Source organism: Mytilus edulis, chromosome 4 (genome assembly GCF_963676685.1).
Source record: "Mytilus edulis chromosome 4, xbMytEdul2.2, whole genome shotgun sequence".
Taxonomy (NCBI): domain Eukaryota; kingdom Metazoa; phylum Mollusca; class Bivalvia; order Mytilida; family Mytilidae; genus Mytilus; species Mytilus edulis.
This window is the reverse complement of record NC_092347.1, coordinates 12,555,316-12,571,366: the sequence shown is the minus strand read 5'-3', so window position 1 is coordinate 12,571,366 and position 16,051 is coordinate 12,555,316. Positions and strand designations below refer to the sequence as shown.

The 16,051-nt window shown below is 31.8% G+C and overlaps 1 protein-coding gene across 1 annotated transcript in view; it reads right to left on the bottom strand.

Annotated features, from left to right (window-relative positions):
• LOC139518982 (uncharacterized) overlaps positions 1-16,051 on the bottom strand; it is a 48,279-nt gene that overhangs the window by 2,087 nt on the left and 30,141 nt on the right. The window contains exons 10-12 of the mRNA XM_071310692.1: positions 10,060-10,176; positions 7,313-7,372; positions 2,260-2,395 (exon numbers count right to left, since the gene is read on the bottom strand). Coding sequence (XP_071166793.1) covers positions 2,260-2,395; positions 7,313-7,372; positions 10,060-10,176 — 313 coding nt within the window. The remainder of the gene's footprint in view (positions 1-2,259; positions 2,396-7,312; positions 7,373-10,059; positions 10,177-16,051) is intronic.

Here is a 16,051-nt window from a genome sequence, read left to right as displayed (position 1 = left end):
AGCTGAAGAACGCCTCCGGGTGCGGGAGTTTCTCGCTACATTGAAGACCCATTTGTGGACTTCGGCTGTTGTCTAATTTGTGGTCGGGTTGTTGTCGCTCTGACACATTCCCAATTTCCATTCTCAATTTTATTTTGTATGGCAAATTGAAATGCTTCATTTCAGCAGAAGGCTTGAATTGATTTATCAAAAATTAAAAATAACCCAAAAAAAAGAGATTCAAGAAAATTTTAAACGAAGAAGTCACAGTCAAATTGCAAATCAAAAGCGCAAACACATCACACGAATAGAAAACACATCCATATTCCTGACTTGGAGCAGGTATTTTCTTATGTGAAAAGGGTGGTTTAGATAGCTAAATCTTTCACCGGAAAGCCAGTTTCATTCAATTACATTACATTTACAACAATATGTTCACAAACCATTCAGACATAGTATGTCAAAATGTAAAAAATAGGTAAACAGTATTCAGCCTTGTGGTTTAATCTCAATTACTTAAAATATATCTATATAAACAAAAAACACAAAAACCAAAAACATATACACAAATGCCACTACATTAACACATGACGGGATGTATAAGAAACGAGCTACGTTAAATGGTAATTTCAAACAGTAAACAGCAAAAGTCAAATAAAAGAACAATACAGAGAGACGGGTTTTTTCGAATCCCTGTATTTCTATTGTATTGTATTATTTGCACTTTTGAAAAATAGTGTTTTAACAAAAAGAACACTGATGACGTTTTACAGTAGCAGCTGCAAGGTCTTGAATACCGAATGAAATGTGAAATGAATATCCCATATTGAGGTGTGATTGGTATACTTCTAAGATTGGAAAAAATGATAATTTCAAAACCAACATTATTTCGTTAGTCATAGATTCTGGTACTTAGATGACTCGCTGTTGTTAAATTGGAGAATCCTTTTAAAATGGGACAGAGAAAGTCGTGTCTGTTGTTTTATTAATTTATAGTTCTGAGGGATATCTAAATTGAACCCAATAGGAATATGTTTGATTGTTAATCGATCATCATCATTACATCTGCATTTGAAAGTAAATCATCTGGTTCATTTGATCTTCTTTTTTCGACAAGGGTCTCCAGGAACATCGACTCATATGATATAAGAAGAAATTGGCAAGGAGCGGCGCACAGTTCCTTTCCAAAGGAATGCCAATAATTTGTGGAAAATGTCTACCTCAAAATTCAAGAAGTATGTCACTAAGAAAGTGTAGTATACAGGATCACAAAATATAAAGTTTCGATAGAACTTATTTTGAAGAAAGATTGAGATTAGAAATTATTCAAAATCAAACAACAACTTAATTAAATTCAAAAACTTCTGCATCATAAGAGTGTGTGGATGTGTAGTGTAAAGAGATGAACAACGCTTTTGATCGGAGTCGAAAATGACCAGTCGTGTGGCTACGTCAATTTTGGAAATATAAAAATTGACAAATTCTTGCGACTAGTGTTCAAGATTCTCTAAGATTTTCTGAACACAAAGAAATGGTAAGCATGAAAAGTAGGTCTAATGAATCAATCATGATTTGGTAAAGAAAAATCTCAAAAATGCGTGTTTTTAAAGTCCGTCAGTGTATAATCATACAAGTGAGCCAAGTTTCCTTGTTGAAGACCGTACTTTGATCTATAATGGTTTACTTTTACAAATTGTCACTTTGATGGTGAGTTGTCTCGCTCTCTTCTTATGTCTATAAAGTTGAAAAGTTGGTTAGTATTTTTTTTCATTTTTGTTTTTGTATTTTCAATCAAAATCATCACGACAGAGCGTTTGGGGAAAAATAACTTTTGCAAGTGGTGACAAGTCACCTCTTGTTACATCCATCTAACCCCTACGCCTTTGTCTCTGGTTAAATTTATAGACAAATTGAAGGTGTATAATAGGATGAACTATTCATCTCATGAAAAAGTTCGGGACGTGTATGGAAGTCCATGTGGCTCACATATCACACGAGCGAGAATGCCATGATTTGTTTAATTAAACTTCACGATTTACGCAAACTGCGCTGTCGGAAAAATGTCATAACAAGTATCAACAAAACACAAAACCTGAATCAACCGAAAATTACCGACATACAAGAAGACACAAAAGAATAACACATCTTTCAGAATTTCGTACTTCTACTTCTTGTAACTTTATTAAGTCTAGAAAAAACATGATATATTTAAAATACACCCTTAAAATATATTGTCGATGATATTTTGTCTTTTTTATCTTGTATGCAAGATGTGTTTACCTTTTGGATAATGAAGAAGTTTTTGGCATATGTTACACACGTTCTGTAGCATATCATTCACCTTTCGATTCATACATGGACATTTTTCCATGTTACATGTGCACCATATTCCATCACAACATTTTGTAGACACTCGCTAAAAGAGAAATCAAGACCCGTTTATTCTTACTCATAATATTGCAAATCATAATTTATACATATGAATCCAGTATACTCAATTGTTTTTTCAGAACCATGTGCTTTTAAATGCTAGAAAAAAAATTCTTTTAATAAGTTTCATATTTATAATTATGTAAAATACGGTAGCATTGCATTTTAGATCATGAAAAAAGTAAAACGGAGTGTGAAATGTCTGGTGTTACTTATTTGTCATTGCAAAATAATTATTGAAAGTGTCCAAATCATGTTATGAATTAATGAATATTTGCACTGAATAACAGCTGGCTTTTTTTTTTGTGTACAAAATGGCATTAACACCAAACAACGATGCATAAACATGTTAAACCCCACCACATTCTGTATGTGCCTGTCCCAAGTCAGAAGCCTGCAACTCAGTGGTTGTCATTTGTTGCTGCGTTATAATGAGTCCCGATCGACAATGAACTGTAGATATTAATTTCTGTGTCATTTGGTCTCTTGGGAAATGTTGTCTCACTGGGATTTATACCACATCTTCATTGTCATATTAAGTATGTTCTCTATATCTAAAGGAGTGTTGAAATAAACAGTTTAGTCATATGATAATAAATAAATAAATATATGAGATTGATTTTCAGTGACACAACTATCCACAAGAGACCAAAGGACGAAGGTGCGAATGAAGCGCATAACAGCTTTGATATCCAAGTATACTGTTTCTAATATCAAACCTTTACCTTATTACATGTGTGTTTCACTGGCTATTAATAACAATGAAATGTGTTGATTATGATTTATACAATCTTCTAAAACCAAGTGTTTCTTCTCTTGGTAGTATTTAGTAAGCTTTTCGTGTTATTTGTTGTAACGAAAAAAACTGGTGTAATAATTCAACAGTTAAACAAAGATTACGTTCATTAAAATCTAAAACGTCTCTACTGTCATAGACGTTACAAACGAGTTGGGAAATAAACACATTGTAAATAAAGGCACCAGTAGTATATCGCTGTTCGAAAGTCATAAATCGATTGAGAGAAAACAAATCCGGGTTACAAACTAAAACGGAGGGAGCACATCAAATATAAGAGGAAAACAACGGAACAACAGAAATACTTAAGTGCATCAAAAAACCAAACGACAATGCAACACACACAGAAACGAACTATAAGATAACAAATGCCAATTTCCTGACTTGGTACAGGACATTTTAAAAAACATAATGGTGGATTGAACCTGGTTACTTGGCTAGCTTTGTCGGTATTTTTTCTAAATCAAACTGTAAACCAAATATATCGTGTAAGTGTAGTTGCCCCAAACTAAAATATTATAAATGAACTGGGTGAATAATTATTTTCTTCTTTCACACCTGAATAGAATATAAAAAAGTATGAATTACAATTACAAACGATAAGACATAAGAAATTCCACCGTTTCTAATTGAAAAATGAATAATAGGAAAGAAAGATTTCGTCTTATTTGTCTTAACTGTTTGTATCAATATTTTCAGGTGACCTCTGTTTACAGTTTATTTATTAGGGAATTCTTTATTTGTTTAAGCAGCAATATTATCATAGTAACCGTAAGTGTTTCTATTAATGTAAATGGGGAATGTAGAATACAAAGTTCTCTTTTAAATGGATTTTAAACTCCTGGCCTTTGTTAGTCTTTGGCTCATTTATATGTTTTCGAGTTTAGTATAGCCTCCATTATCAGTCAACTAGAACACTTTTTTATTAGGAGTCAGTTGAAGCACGCTTTTTGGTGTGTGATTTTCTTGCTGTGTTGAAGACCCATTGGTGACCTTCATTTGATTTTTGTTCTATGGTCTGGTTGTTGTCTTCTTGATATTCCCCCTTTTCCATTCTCAATTTTAAATCAAATAATTTTCTATATTAAAATAAAACTTATATTTGAACTTCTGCGAAGTATCAAATTCCAAACATTATCCCATCATTGGGTTCTTTGTAGGTAGGTACGAACTTAACTACTCTTCTTTAAGTTTATTACTTACCCAAAAACTCGTGTTGAAGGGAAAATATAATTGTGTTCTATAATGACGTTGGATGTATATAATGTAGACTTAGAATAAGTACTTTCTGATTTATTTAATAAAATAGTCATAAAAGATTGAACGGTATAACATACAATTCAATAGTTAATGAAATCAATACCTCGATTTCAAAATGTACTCCTTTTTAAATCTTTACGTTTATTGATACGATGAAACATCATATGATGACAAAAACTTTAATAGTTTGTGTTTTCATGGAGTGTTGTATTTTACTCTTTTAAAATAATACATGTAATTTAACGAATTGATATTTTACCAATGTTGTTTTATTATAAATTATGCCTTTCGTTGTCAAAATTCTGGAAACGATTGCCCCAAGCCATATAATTATGTTTTCCCATTTGAGCAACATGAATGATATTCATAGAGGACATTGTATACTAGTATATATTTCCTTCTTCGTGAAATGCCATTTTGACCTGTGAGAGGATATGATCACTTTCATCGTTTATTCGAAAAGACACTATTTAGTTGAGATTTTTGTCTCTGATTGATTTGTCGTTTTGAATAATAATGTCAGTTTAGACTAAAGTCGTTCAACAAAAAAAAAAAAAAAGAACTCGCAAATTTTATATGAATTTCAATTTGTTTATGCTAACGCTGTGGTTGTTCTCGTTTGTTTTTAGTGGACAACACTTTGTTAAACGTATATTGTGGAAATGTTTTTCTTAAAGCAAAATCAAACATTTGACTGTTTTAAATCTGCGAAAGCGAGTCCCAGTAAAGACGCTTTGGTGTTCATTTCGGAAAAATAACTTCGTTATCTTATACTTTTATATTGAATACATCATTACGGTTTAGTGATTTGATCCTGGTATCTATGATGAGTTTATATACTAAAAATTATAACTTATCTTACCATAGATACCAGGTTTGAAATTATGTAAGCCAGACGCGCATTTCGTCCTCAAAATACTCACTTCATAACGTTTACGTTTAAAACCCTCTCGTAATCTAACGACTGAACAGTGCATTAATCTGGAGTCGGTTTTCAATTTTGCTGATATTGCACGAGATATGTGTGGATTGATTGATGTATTGATGTTAAACGCCACTCTCATTACTTTTCTGCTATTTTGTGGCCGTAATTTTTATTGGTGGAGAAAGCCGGATTGCCTGGAGAAAACCACCGACCCTCTGTAGGAAAACTCACAATTCTAGAAAATTGAGATTGGAGTCGGGTGCACCTGCCCATGCGGGATTCGAACATACAATTTCAGCGTTTACTTGCTAGAGATACAGTAGTTAGACTTGGACCACTCGGCTACCGAGGCCACTGGAATTTGTAAATATCCAAGTTCAACTTTGTTGCATAATTATTGCTCTGCAAGGACAAATTATCCTTTCGCTGGGCTGTACAAGCTGTTAGATTTAGAAGGTAATATAAGGAAGTCGAATCTACGTTTTTGATATTTGATTCTTTGTTGGGTGCTTATAACGTTTTAAATTTGGTTACTAAAATGCAAATTGATTTTTATAAAGCAAGACGGTTTTCATACAACACATATCATTATAACAATCGGTTTTTTTTTTCAAACAAAGTATAAAGTTTGTAATTTAAGAGACATACCAATAAACTAGGATCACGGATTGAGTAATAAAACATACGTAGTGTAGTGAAGTCGTCGTGTTAAACACATACATTTTGAGTCCTAAATTTCCTTAAAAAAATGTTTAAGCAGCAAGTTATTTTTTTGGGAATTTTGGATCCTCAATGCTCTTCAACTTGGTACTTGTTTGGCTTTATAAATATTTTGATATGAGCGTCACTGATGAGTCTTATGTAGACAAAACGCGCATCTGGCGTACTAAATTATAATCCTGGTACCTTTGATAACTAGTTAAACATAACATGAATATTTTAAACATAGGCAAATAACTAAAAGTGTTAGAATTCTTAGTAAATTCATAGAAGGGACAACGATATACGTGTAAATGGATGAAATATAAACCAAAAAAAAGATATTTAAAAAATCAAATTTATAAAGTAGAAGAGAATACATAACAAATACGAGGCCAATTTCGACTGCATCACATAGAACAAGAAACAAATCCTGAAAATAATCTCACCAAAAGGAAATGTGGTATGATTCCCAATGTGAGAATGCTTCTCCGAAGACCAACGGAAATGGGAAAAATCCCTCATACGACCTTCGGCAATAGGTCAAACTAATTTCGTATGGTAAACAAAACCAACGATCTATATTCAAAACTGTCGATATGACGTAATCCAAACATGTCGAAATTGACTTATATTGGATACAAAATCACCCTTTACGCTTATTGTAAGGAAATAAGATATGAGTCGCGGACTTACCCTACAATAAACTTAACCAACATCAATATATCTTTTGAGACACTTTCTTGCTACAAAGTAACTTTATAAAAAGCGTCAAAAACTGATATTTCTCTTGCATTTTTTGTTATTTTGTATGACGTTATATTCCATAGACAAATTTGATTAACACTCTAAGGATTGACACGGGAAATGTTTTATGTTATTAATTATTCCATTACTGAAGAATACTTCTATATCGCGAAGCGAACATGTTGACTTCCAACATTAACACAAACCATATTGAAAGTCAAACCTTATTTTAAACGTCCTTATACATCAAAAAAAAAAGAAAAGAAAAAAAAAAGTAAAAGTAAAAAGTTTATAGAACTATAGTTATGTTGAATAGTATACTAGTAGTTATAATAATAATTGAAACCTTTCAATATGTGTTACCTATTTAGTTGGTCAGGATCCTCGTTCTTAAAAAGTCTCAGACAATTATGACTAAAAACAATTATATATGAATAAAAATCTGTATATACTATATTTCATAATCTGATGCTTACTAAATGTATTGCATGAATCCTCTTGCAGTCTTTAGTATTACATTGCTTACATTGTAAAGTCTGAAAATACAAAAAGGACATCATCCGTTACAAATGTTTATAATACAACAGCTTTTATTTTAATTTTGCCATTTTGCATTTTGTCACGATCCAGATTAGCTTTATAGAGTTATTCACATATTTATGCAGTCAAACTTGTATATAGATAGTGATTTGTGAAATTGTCGTCATGATCAGAGAATTGTACTTGCAGTCTTTGCGCAGGACGCCTCTTTTTCACAGTTTATTTTATACATAGTTTTAACATACGCTTTTATGTATATATTTACGTTTGGCCTAACTAAGTTTGGTTCACCTGTGTTTTAACGCACACTGATTAGGCTTGGCCTAATTACACAACTGTGACTATTTTCAAATAGTGGTCAATCGAGTTCGTCGCCATTTTTAAACAGTAGTCAGATAAGTTCTTTGGACACGTTGTAATTTTATTTCTGCTTGGGATTTTGGTGTGGAAGGATGCCATACTCGTTAGAGCATTTCATATTTGATATCTAAATTTAACCTACAATAGTTCTACTGTATACAGTGCGTCAATTCCGGGGTAAGTGTTTTTTCTTACATATATTTATATGCTTTTCTGTGTGTTACTTTTGTTTATCAAATTTCCGAAACTTTCAGACTTCTGCAGACAATTTTCCATTATGTAAATTGTATAATTTAAAGATATGAAAACAATGTTTTATATTCAGATATTTGCGGTTTTACTAATAAACAAGAACAAGATTGTTAATTACGGGTACAAATTGAATGTACGTGATATTTACGTGAACAGGTGTCATACCACCAATTACTCCCTCAAATTTAGAACGTGAAAGTAGGCCTACTCGGACAAAAAATAGTGCATTTGATGTCATAATTCACCTAAACTAACCAACAAATTTGCAGAAATTTTGTTGAAAGAGAAATATAAAAAGACCATTTAGAGCCAAAATTTACCTGTCTATGAGTTTGCATTAAAAATTGAGGATTAATGCGCTCCATAGTATACTAATTTAAGATTTCAAGAAAACCAGGGGTTATTTTTAGTGGTACCTCCTTTCGGAAGCTCTCTTCTTTCTTATATGATTTTGAATGTATGTTGACAATTGGCATGCAGAAAGGTGACACCTGTACTATTCAGGATATACCTAGTTTCTATGAAGTTAAACTTTTAAAAGGTAAAATATTTAGAAAGCTATGAAAATTGCAAAATTTGGTTGAACAGATAGGGACTTTTAATTGGTGGTATGACACCTTTAAAGGTTTCGGATTTCCTTATGTATGTGAAACTATCATGCAAATTATGATATTTATTACATTATGACACATTTTGCTACATATAAAATGTATGTGCGTATTTATCTTCGTAAATTAATAGAATACATATGTTCATTTTATGAACGTGAGATTATAGAGTTCATGTTTATGTTGCATGAACGTGCAAGTAAAATGCATATCTAAATTGATAATCGTACTAAAGAGTTTGTACAATGATTTATTATTAGGTTCCAGTCTGCACCAGAGTAAAACAATGCTGCAGTGTTAAGGAGTGGTCATACAGATTGAACACAATCATACATCATTCAACAAACAACATATCTACGTAATATAGTGGAACTGTCGTGCACGATACCATAACCGTGATAACAAACTAACATATAGGGAAGTAATCTGGATATACAAACTACTGAGGCTGTTGGACTAATTATTTGGACTTTAAATGTTTATGATAATTTGATGTATTCTTCTTCTTAATCTTTTTTTTTTTTTTTTTTTTTTATTAAATAATTTATTTATTCTAATCGTTGATTCTTTAGTCAATATTGTGAGATAGCACTAAAAGACTTATCCATCCGTCCGTCCGTGACACATTTATCTCGAAAACCAATTTGATCAAATTCAGCATGAAGTCATTTTCAATAATACTGTATTTATAAATTTGTTTCGAGTAATAGAGATTTACACAACTTTTTAACTCAAATTATGCAAGTTGTATGTTTAAACTCGTTGAAGTTTGGGGCATATAAATGTTGAAAATAAGCCGCACATCTCTATATTTTGACATTGGAAAAAATAGTAGTGCATGTAAACTTTCCATTCTAGAATATAATTGTTTTGAAAACTTTATAGTAAAAGTTGTAGTTTTAGCCGTAAAAGGATTTCCTATATGGGAAATTGCATTGTAGACATTTACATAAACGCAACCTTTATGTTTGTGTTGTAAAAGCATATTGTACCGAATCGCCAATTTGCAGCCTCATTTCATTGCGAAAACTAGCTCGGTGACCAATGTTTTTTTTTTTACATTTCTGGGTTCTCGTCAGTAAAAAGTAAAACCATAAAGGACGAGAAAAAGTCCCTAATCAATGACTGAATCAAAAGCTCAAAATTATTTTGAAGAAGTTACGATTGTCATAAATCTTTCGACACCAACATCTTTCACAATATAAATCTTTTATTTCGAAGTCAATTTACCAAAATTAAATATGAAAAATAACTTGAACGTTTTAACCAGTAAATTACTGTACACGATATGAGTATAATATCAAAATTGATGACAGGATCTGATGAAATAACATATTTTGTTTTCTTCGAATATTGATATTTAAAAGAAATAATAATAATGAATTTTCAAAAGAATGTGGGAAAAATATTTCAATTAAACACGTATTTTTTTAACAACACTGTCTTAATATTATGTTGCTTACCTCAGCAAACAGGCGGTTTATACAATCCCAATCAAATAATACCCCACGTTGAACAAGTGTGGATACATAGTCTACTCTATTGGCAATAATTGCCTCCAGTAAGAATAATTCTAATTCCTATTTGACGGAAAAGAAAATCATTAGTATACAAATCTTTAAGAAAAATGCTATTCTTACCGACTGTTTAGATTCTGTTATAACGAATATCATGTATATTGATTGGCTACCGTATTACTCGGATACCAAACTTTCATATATATTTCTTTGTTTGTGAATTGTTTGTTTGCGGGTAATATTGTTTAACTACAAAATCGACACTTACAATTCAAGTTTCCTAAAAAAAAAAAACAGCAGCCATATCTTGGGGAGAGATTAATCCTACTTTATAAAAACTTACTAGGATTTAATCAAAACATACTCTGAAAGAGACATTATCAAGATGAGTGGTGTCTTGATTGACAACATATCTGTTACGTTTGGGGGACTTGTTTTTCAACTGTGTTCCATATCTAATTACGACTTGTTTCTTTATTCATATATATGAGACTTATTTCATACAGGAACTTTTCAGGCAGAACGACAAGAAGTTAGAAGAATCCTAAACTTTAACCCCGGGGCCATAAAGATGATGTAATCTCACTCTATTCGCTATCTTGAACGCATCCATCCTGCTAAACTTTAACCCCGGGCCATAAAGATGATGTAATCTCACTCTATTCGCTATCTTGAACGCATCCATCCTGCTGCATTTTTATAAAAAAAACTCAATGTCTTTATTTGATTCAATTTCTTTTTTTAACTTTTCTAAAAAAAAAATTCAGATAGTAGAGGTGATTAATGTGATAAAGTAGTTCTTATATTGGAAAGTGTAGTGAATAAACCTATTCTTTAATGTAACAGGAAAATAAGTCCGGTAACCCCATTTTTCTTTTTCTTATTTTAAAGCATGTTTAATTTAAAAGTATACCTTCACGTCTCTAAGTAGTTTTTCAATATTTTTTATGTGTCGAGGTCAAAATGATCATGTCACAATGTTATAAGAACAAAGTATCAAAAACATACTGTATTAGCGAATTCAGCTGTTGGATACTGGTAGTTCATCTAAAAAGAAATTTTTTCTCCAAAAACTAGTATACAGCGAAACATACAATATTAATTGACAAACCATTAAATTGAAGGTTAAAATTGCAACTATATAAAAATAAAGGATATTTGGTATTTAATGATAAAATTATTCACCAAACTGACATGTTGTATGTTTATTTAATTGAGTACGAGATCATACATTTATAATAATACTGTTTAACAACATACTATGAAATTAAAGATGCCAAAAATACATGTACAAAAAGGGATTTCCCTTATATTTAAAATGATATGAACAAATCAGCCCTTATACGGATAAATCAGCCTGTGCAATACTGATGACGTTCCACTGTCAATACAAATCAAGAGTTAATATAGCTTTTCGAACAGGGTCAATACGGAAAACCATTGCCAATACGAGGAAAAAAAACATATTGGCCCATGGGCAAATGCGGGACGTTCACTTCCGGTTTTTGTTTCATTACGCCTTATTTAACTCAACGCATCGTGATGCATAAAAAAAACATTTGTAATTTACTTTATAACTTAAAATCATACAATTAAAAATTTTGGAAGTCTTGAAGCGGAAATGTTATACAACAATTTCGAGTACGACTTTCGATTATTGACATTGTTTCGTTTTCCGTTGATCAATAATCAGAACGCAGACGACTAGGAGTACGAATAGGTAAACTATCTGATGCATTCTTCCTAGCTACGTTATATTTGCTAGATAAAATAATTTGTAATAGCCAAATATAGGGTACATGGACGAGAAATCAGAAATAAAATATATCAATGTTGACAAAAGAAACATGGGCGTGAAATATGCGAACAAACAAGTTCTCCAAAGTTCAAAAATGAAATTTTATATTTTCTTCACGATAAGTTTCTTTAAAATCAGTAAATCACACTAAATTATTAATACTTTTATTGAACGAACACACTTATAAAGCTGGTTGATTTTCCTTACAAAACACTGATTTATTTCTCGCGATACTCGGTCTAGCATGTAAACATTTTTTTACAAGCTTCAACTAAGAACAGCAAAAGAAATAACTAAAAAATCATCAACTTTATCGCCATAGTTACATTTAATATTAAGTTTATTCCCGGTCACTGCGTCAATGTAATATTTAGGGTCTTTCCTCTATGCGAGGACAGACCTTATTGTTTTTCTCATTTTTTTTTTTTATTTTTTTTTTTTTTTACCTCCAGTATTTTTTTGACATGGCCTCCCTCCGTTTCTATTGGAGTTATCAAGACCAAATATGGACCATCGGTAGATCTCATCATGAAGTATTACCAGATGAGGCTTTGTAGGAATTCATCATCCCCTGTAGAAGTTATCTCCCTTTTATTGATTTTTTTCGACATGGCCCCTCTCGTTGTTTTTAAAGATATCATGACCTTATCTAGACAATAGGCAGATCTCATCATGATGTATTACCATATGAGGCTGTGTAAGATTTCATCATCCCCTTTGAGAGTTATGTCCCTTGAAGCAATTTCTTTTATTTGCATTTAGATTTTTAATTTGTATCAGAGATAGAATCGATTTGAAAATGGCAGCATGTACAAGAACAGATGGCAATGTTTATAAACATAAACAAATGTGTATAATTCGGAGTTTAGTATTACGTCCATTATCACTGTACTATTATGCATATTTTAGGGGCCAGCTGAAGGACACCTACGGGTGCGGGAATTCTCGCTACATTGAAGACCCATTGGTTGCCTTCGGCTGTTGTTTGCTCTATGGTCGGGTGGTTGTCGCTTTGACATATTCACCATTTCCTTTCTCAATTTTATTTTTTACAGAGTTTGTCTTTAGTGCCGTGTGGAGACAGTAGAGTGCCTCCCCGTGCTTAAGGTTTATGCTCTTATATTATACTAGATTATGGAGTGTGTGTCCGAGCGAGAACTTCTCTATGTTCATTACTTTAGTAATATCTATCAAAAAGTAGTATTTTAATATTCAGCCCCATTCATCTATTTAGTCAGACGTCAGTCGCTACCTTGATATACCCTATCTTTTGTTAAATTTGTCGGGTAACTTATGACAATAAGCATTTGACGTCTTGAGCCGAACAGTTTTATCATTTTTACACAATTTAATCTACTGTGTGATGGTTCATATTCTGGACGCCAGTCTTTGCTCCTTTGTAATAAATCTACATACCAAAAAACAAATATGAAGCTTAGAAATGGAAAAATATTAAATACTAAACTCGTTCAAAGGGTATCTACACGTCTCAATCTTCAGAATCGCTTATCTAAAAATACTACAATAGCTAACGTTTTTAACAATAAAAATCGTGGTTACCCTTCTATCGATAAGTGTCATGCCAAAAAATGACTTACGTGTCCCCGTCTTTCCACCAACAATACAGTAAGGTCCACATTTAATGGTCGCACATTTTCTCTAAATTTTGAAACTGATATTACTTGAAAAACAAACAGTATTATTTATTTACTCACATGAAACAAACCGGGATGCGGTATTCAGTACGTAGGTGAAACTGGGCGATATTTATCTAAACGCACGCAAGAACACCTGTATCGTTTTAAAAGACCCAATAAATTCAAAAGTATCATTTATCAACATCTTAAGAAGCACAGTCATCCTATTAAATATTTAACAGTTCAACCTTTAGAAGTAGTAAATAAGCAGCCTGGTGAATCTCATTCCAAGTTTGTACGATCACGAAAAATAAATGAATTAAATTGGATTAAAAAATTACAGACAGTCTACCCTCTCGGTCTTAATGATAATATCATGGGAATTGGCAATATATCAAGAACCGATTCTGTTAACATTTTGGATATAGTTTCTAAAACTGTTCGTAAAAATCGTTCTCATGGACGCAGAAAAAATCGGAATCAAAGAAAATTTCGGACCAACCATACAAATATTTCGGACCTAATTTCCATTTCAAAAAACAACGGCAGACATTATCTGTTAACCAAGCTTTGTTCTTTACCTATAAATAAATTAAATAAAATTTTAGAGGATTGCAACACAATTTCATATTACAGTCCTAAGTATGAAATTGTCCAAATTATAATGGCATATTGTTATTCTAAACTGTTTCCAAAAATTGATCGCCCTGAAGATCATAAAAAACATTTTATTAAAATAAAGTATGTCAATAAAGGTTTTGATTTTGTAAATATTGCCGGTATTTTTAACGACCATTCTGTTAAAGACCAAATTCCTGGATATTTTGATAATACTGAACTCCCTCTCATTTGTTATATTTACAAGAAATCTACCCGAAAATATGTGTTTAATTATAGCCAATTGTGTAAAGATGTAAATATCACTGAAAATACACCTATGTCGTGTAATTGCAGTAATTCAGAATACACCTATGGACCAATTTCCCATGTTATAACAGGAGACCTTAACATCGTTCGCGACCGAGAGTTAAAATCATTCCTCAGTAAAGGACCTAAATATCGTCCCCCGTCAACTATTAACTGGAATGAGTGTCGTAATATCATCAACGACTCACTCCGCGCCTACTGTTTGAAATGGGTAAAACGGGAAAAAGCTGACAAAAAATCTTTGGACTCTTTTTTTAATTCAGTAATGAAGATAGTTGATATTCGAATACAACATTTTAAAGAACATTTTACCCTCAACAAAAACTATAAAAACCCTATTTCGCGTATCAAAAATAAACTAACAGAACTAGCCAAGGAATTTGTTTTTGTCCCGGCTGATAAAGCTGCGAATAATATCATTATTGTTTGACGTAAATTTTATATAGAGGTTCTGCAAAAGGAAATCACGAATTCACCAACATTCCAACTGACTTCATTTTCAGAAAACGACATCTGTAACAAACATAAACTTTTAGCTACTTCTTTACAAGCAGAACCAAACACAATGAAAGTCCCAAGTATGTACTGGCTTCCGAAGCTGCACAAAAAACCTTACAAATATAGATTTATTTCATCTTCCAGCCATTGTTCAACTACTAAATTGTCTGTTTTACTTACTAGTACACTTGGTACAATAAAAAACCTGATAATAAATTGTTCAAATAAGGCCTTTGAAAATAGTGGAATTAATTACTTTTGGAGTGTCAAAAACTCGTTGGAAGTACTTGATAAATTGCATGCATATATTGGTGATTTTGAATCTGTTCAAAGTTTTGATTTTTCTACCCTATATACCACTTTGCCTCATATTCTTATTAAGAAAAAATTCACATCCCTAATTAACTGGGCATTTAAAAAGTCGGAATGCGAGTACATATGTTCAAACTCTTTTAGATCATTTTTTAGTAGCAATAAACAAAAGAACTATGTCAATTGGACATGCTTTGATACTATTTATGCACTTGAATTTTTACTTGATAACATTTTTGTTCGCTTTGGAGATTCCGTATATCGTCAAGTTATTGGAATTCCAATGGGGACTAACTGTGCACCACTTATTGCGGACCTGTTTTTGTATTGTTATGAGTTACAATTTATGACTAAAATTAGCAAAGACCCATCAAAACAACATTTGATACAAAAATTTAACAATACTTTTAGATATTTGGATGATATATTGGCTCTAAATAATGACGACTTCAGTATGTATACTAAAGAAATTTATCCTGTAGAACTTACTTTAAATAAAGCTAATGATAACAATGACCACTGCCCTTTCCTCGATCTTGATATCTATATCATAAACGGGAAGCTTAATACAAAAATTTATGATAAAAGAGATGATTTTTCATTTCCTATTGTTAATTATCCATTTTTAGATGGTGACGTTCCCTTGTCACCATCTTATGGTGTTTATATATCTCAACTTGTACGATTCGCTCGTGTATGTAACAATGTATTAGATTTTAGCGAGAGAAATTTATGTATTACTGAAAAATTATTACACCAGGGTTTT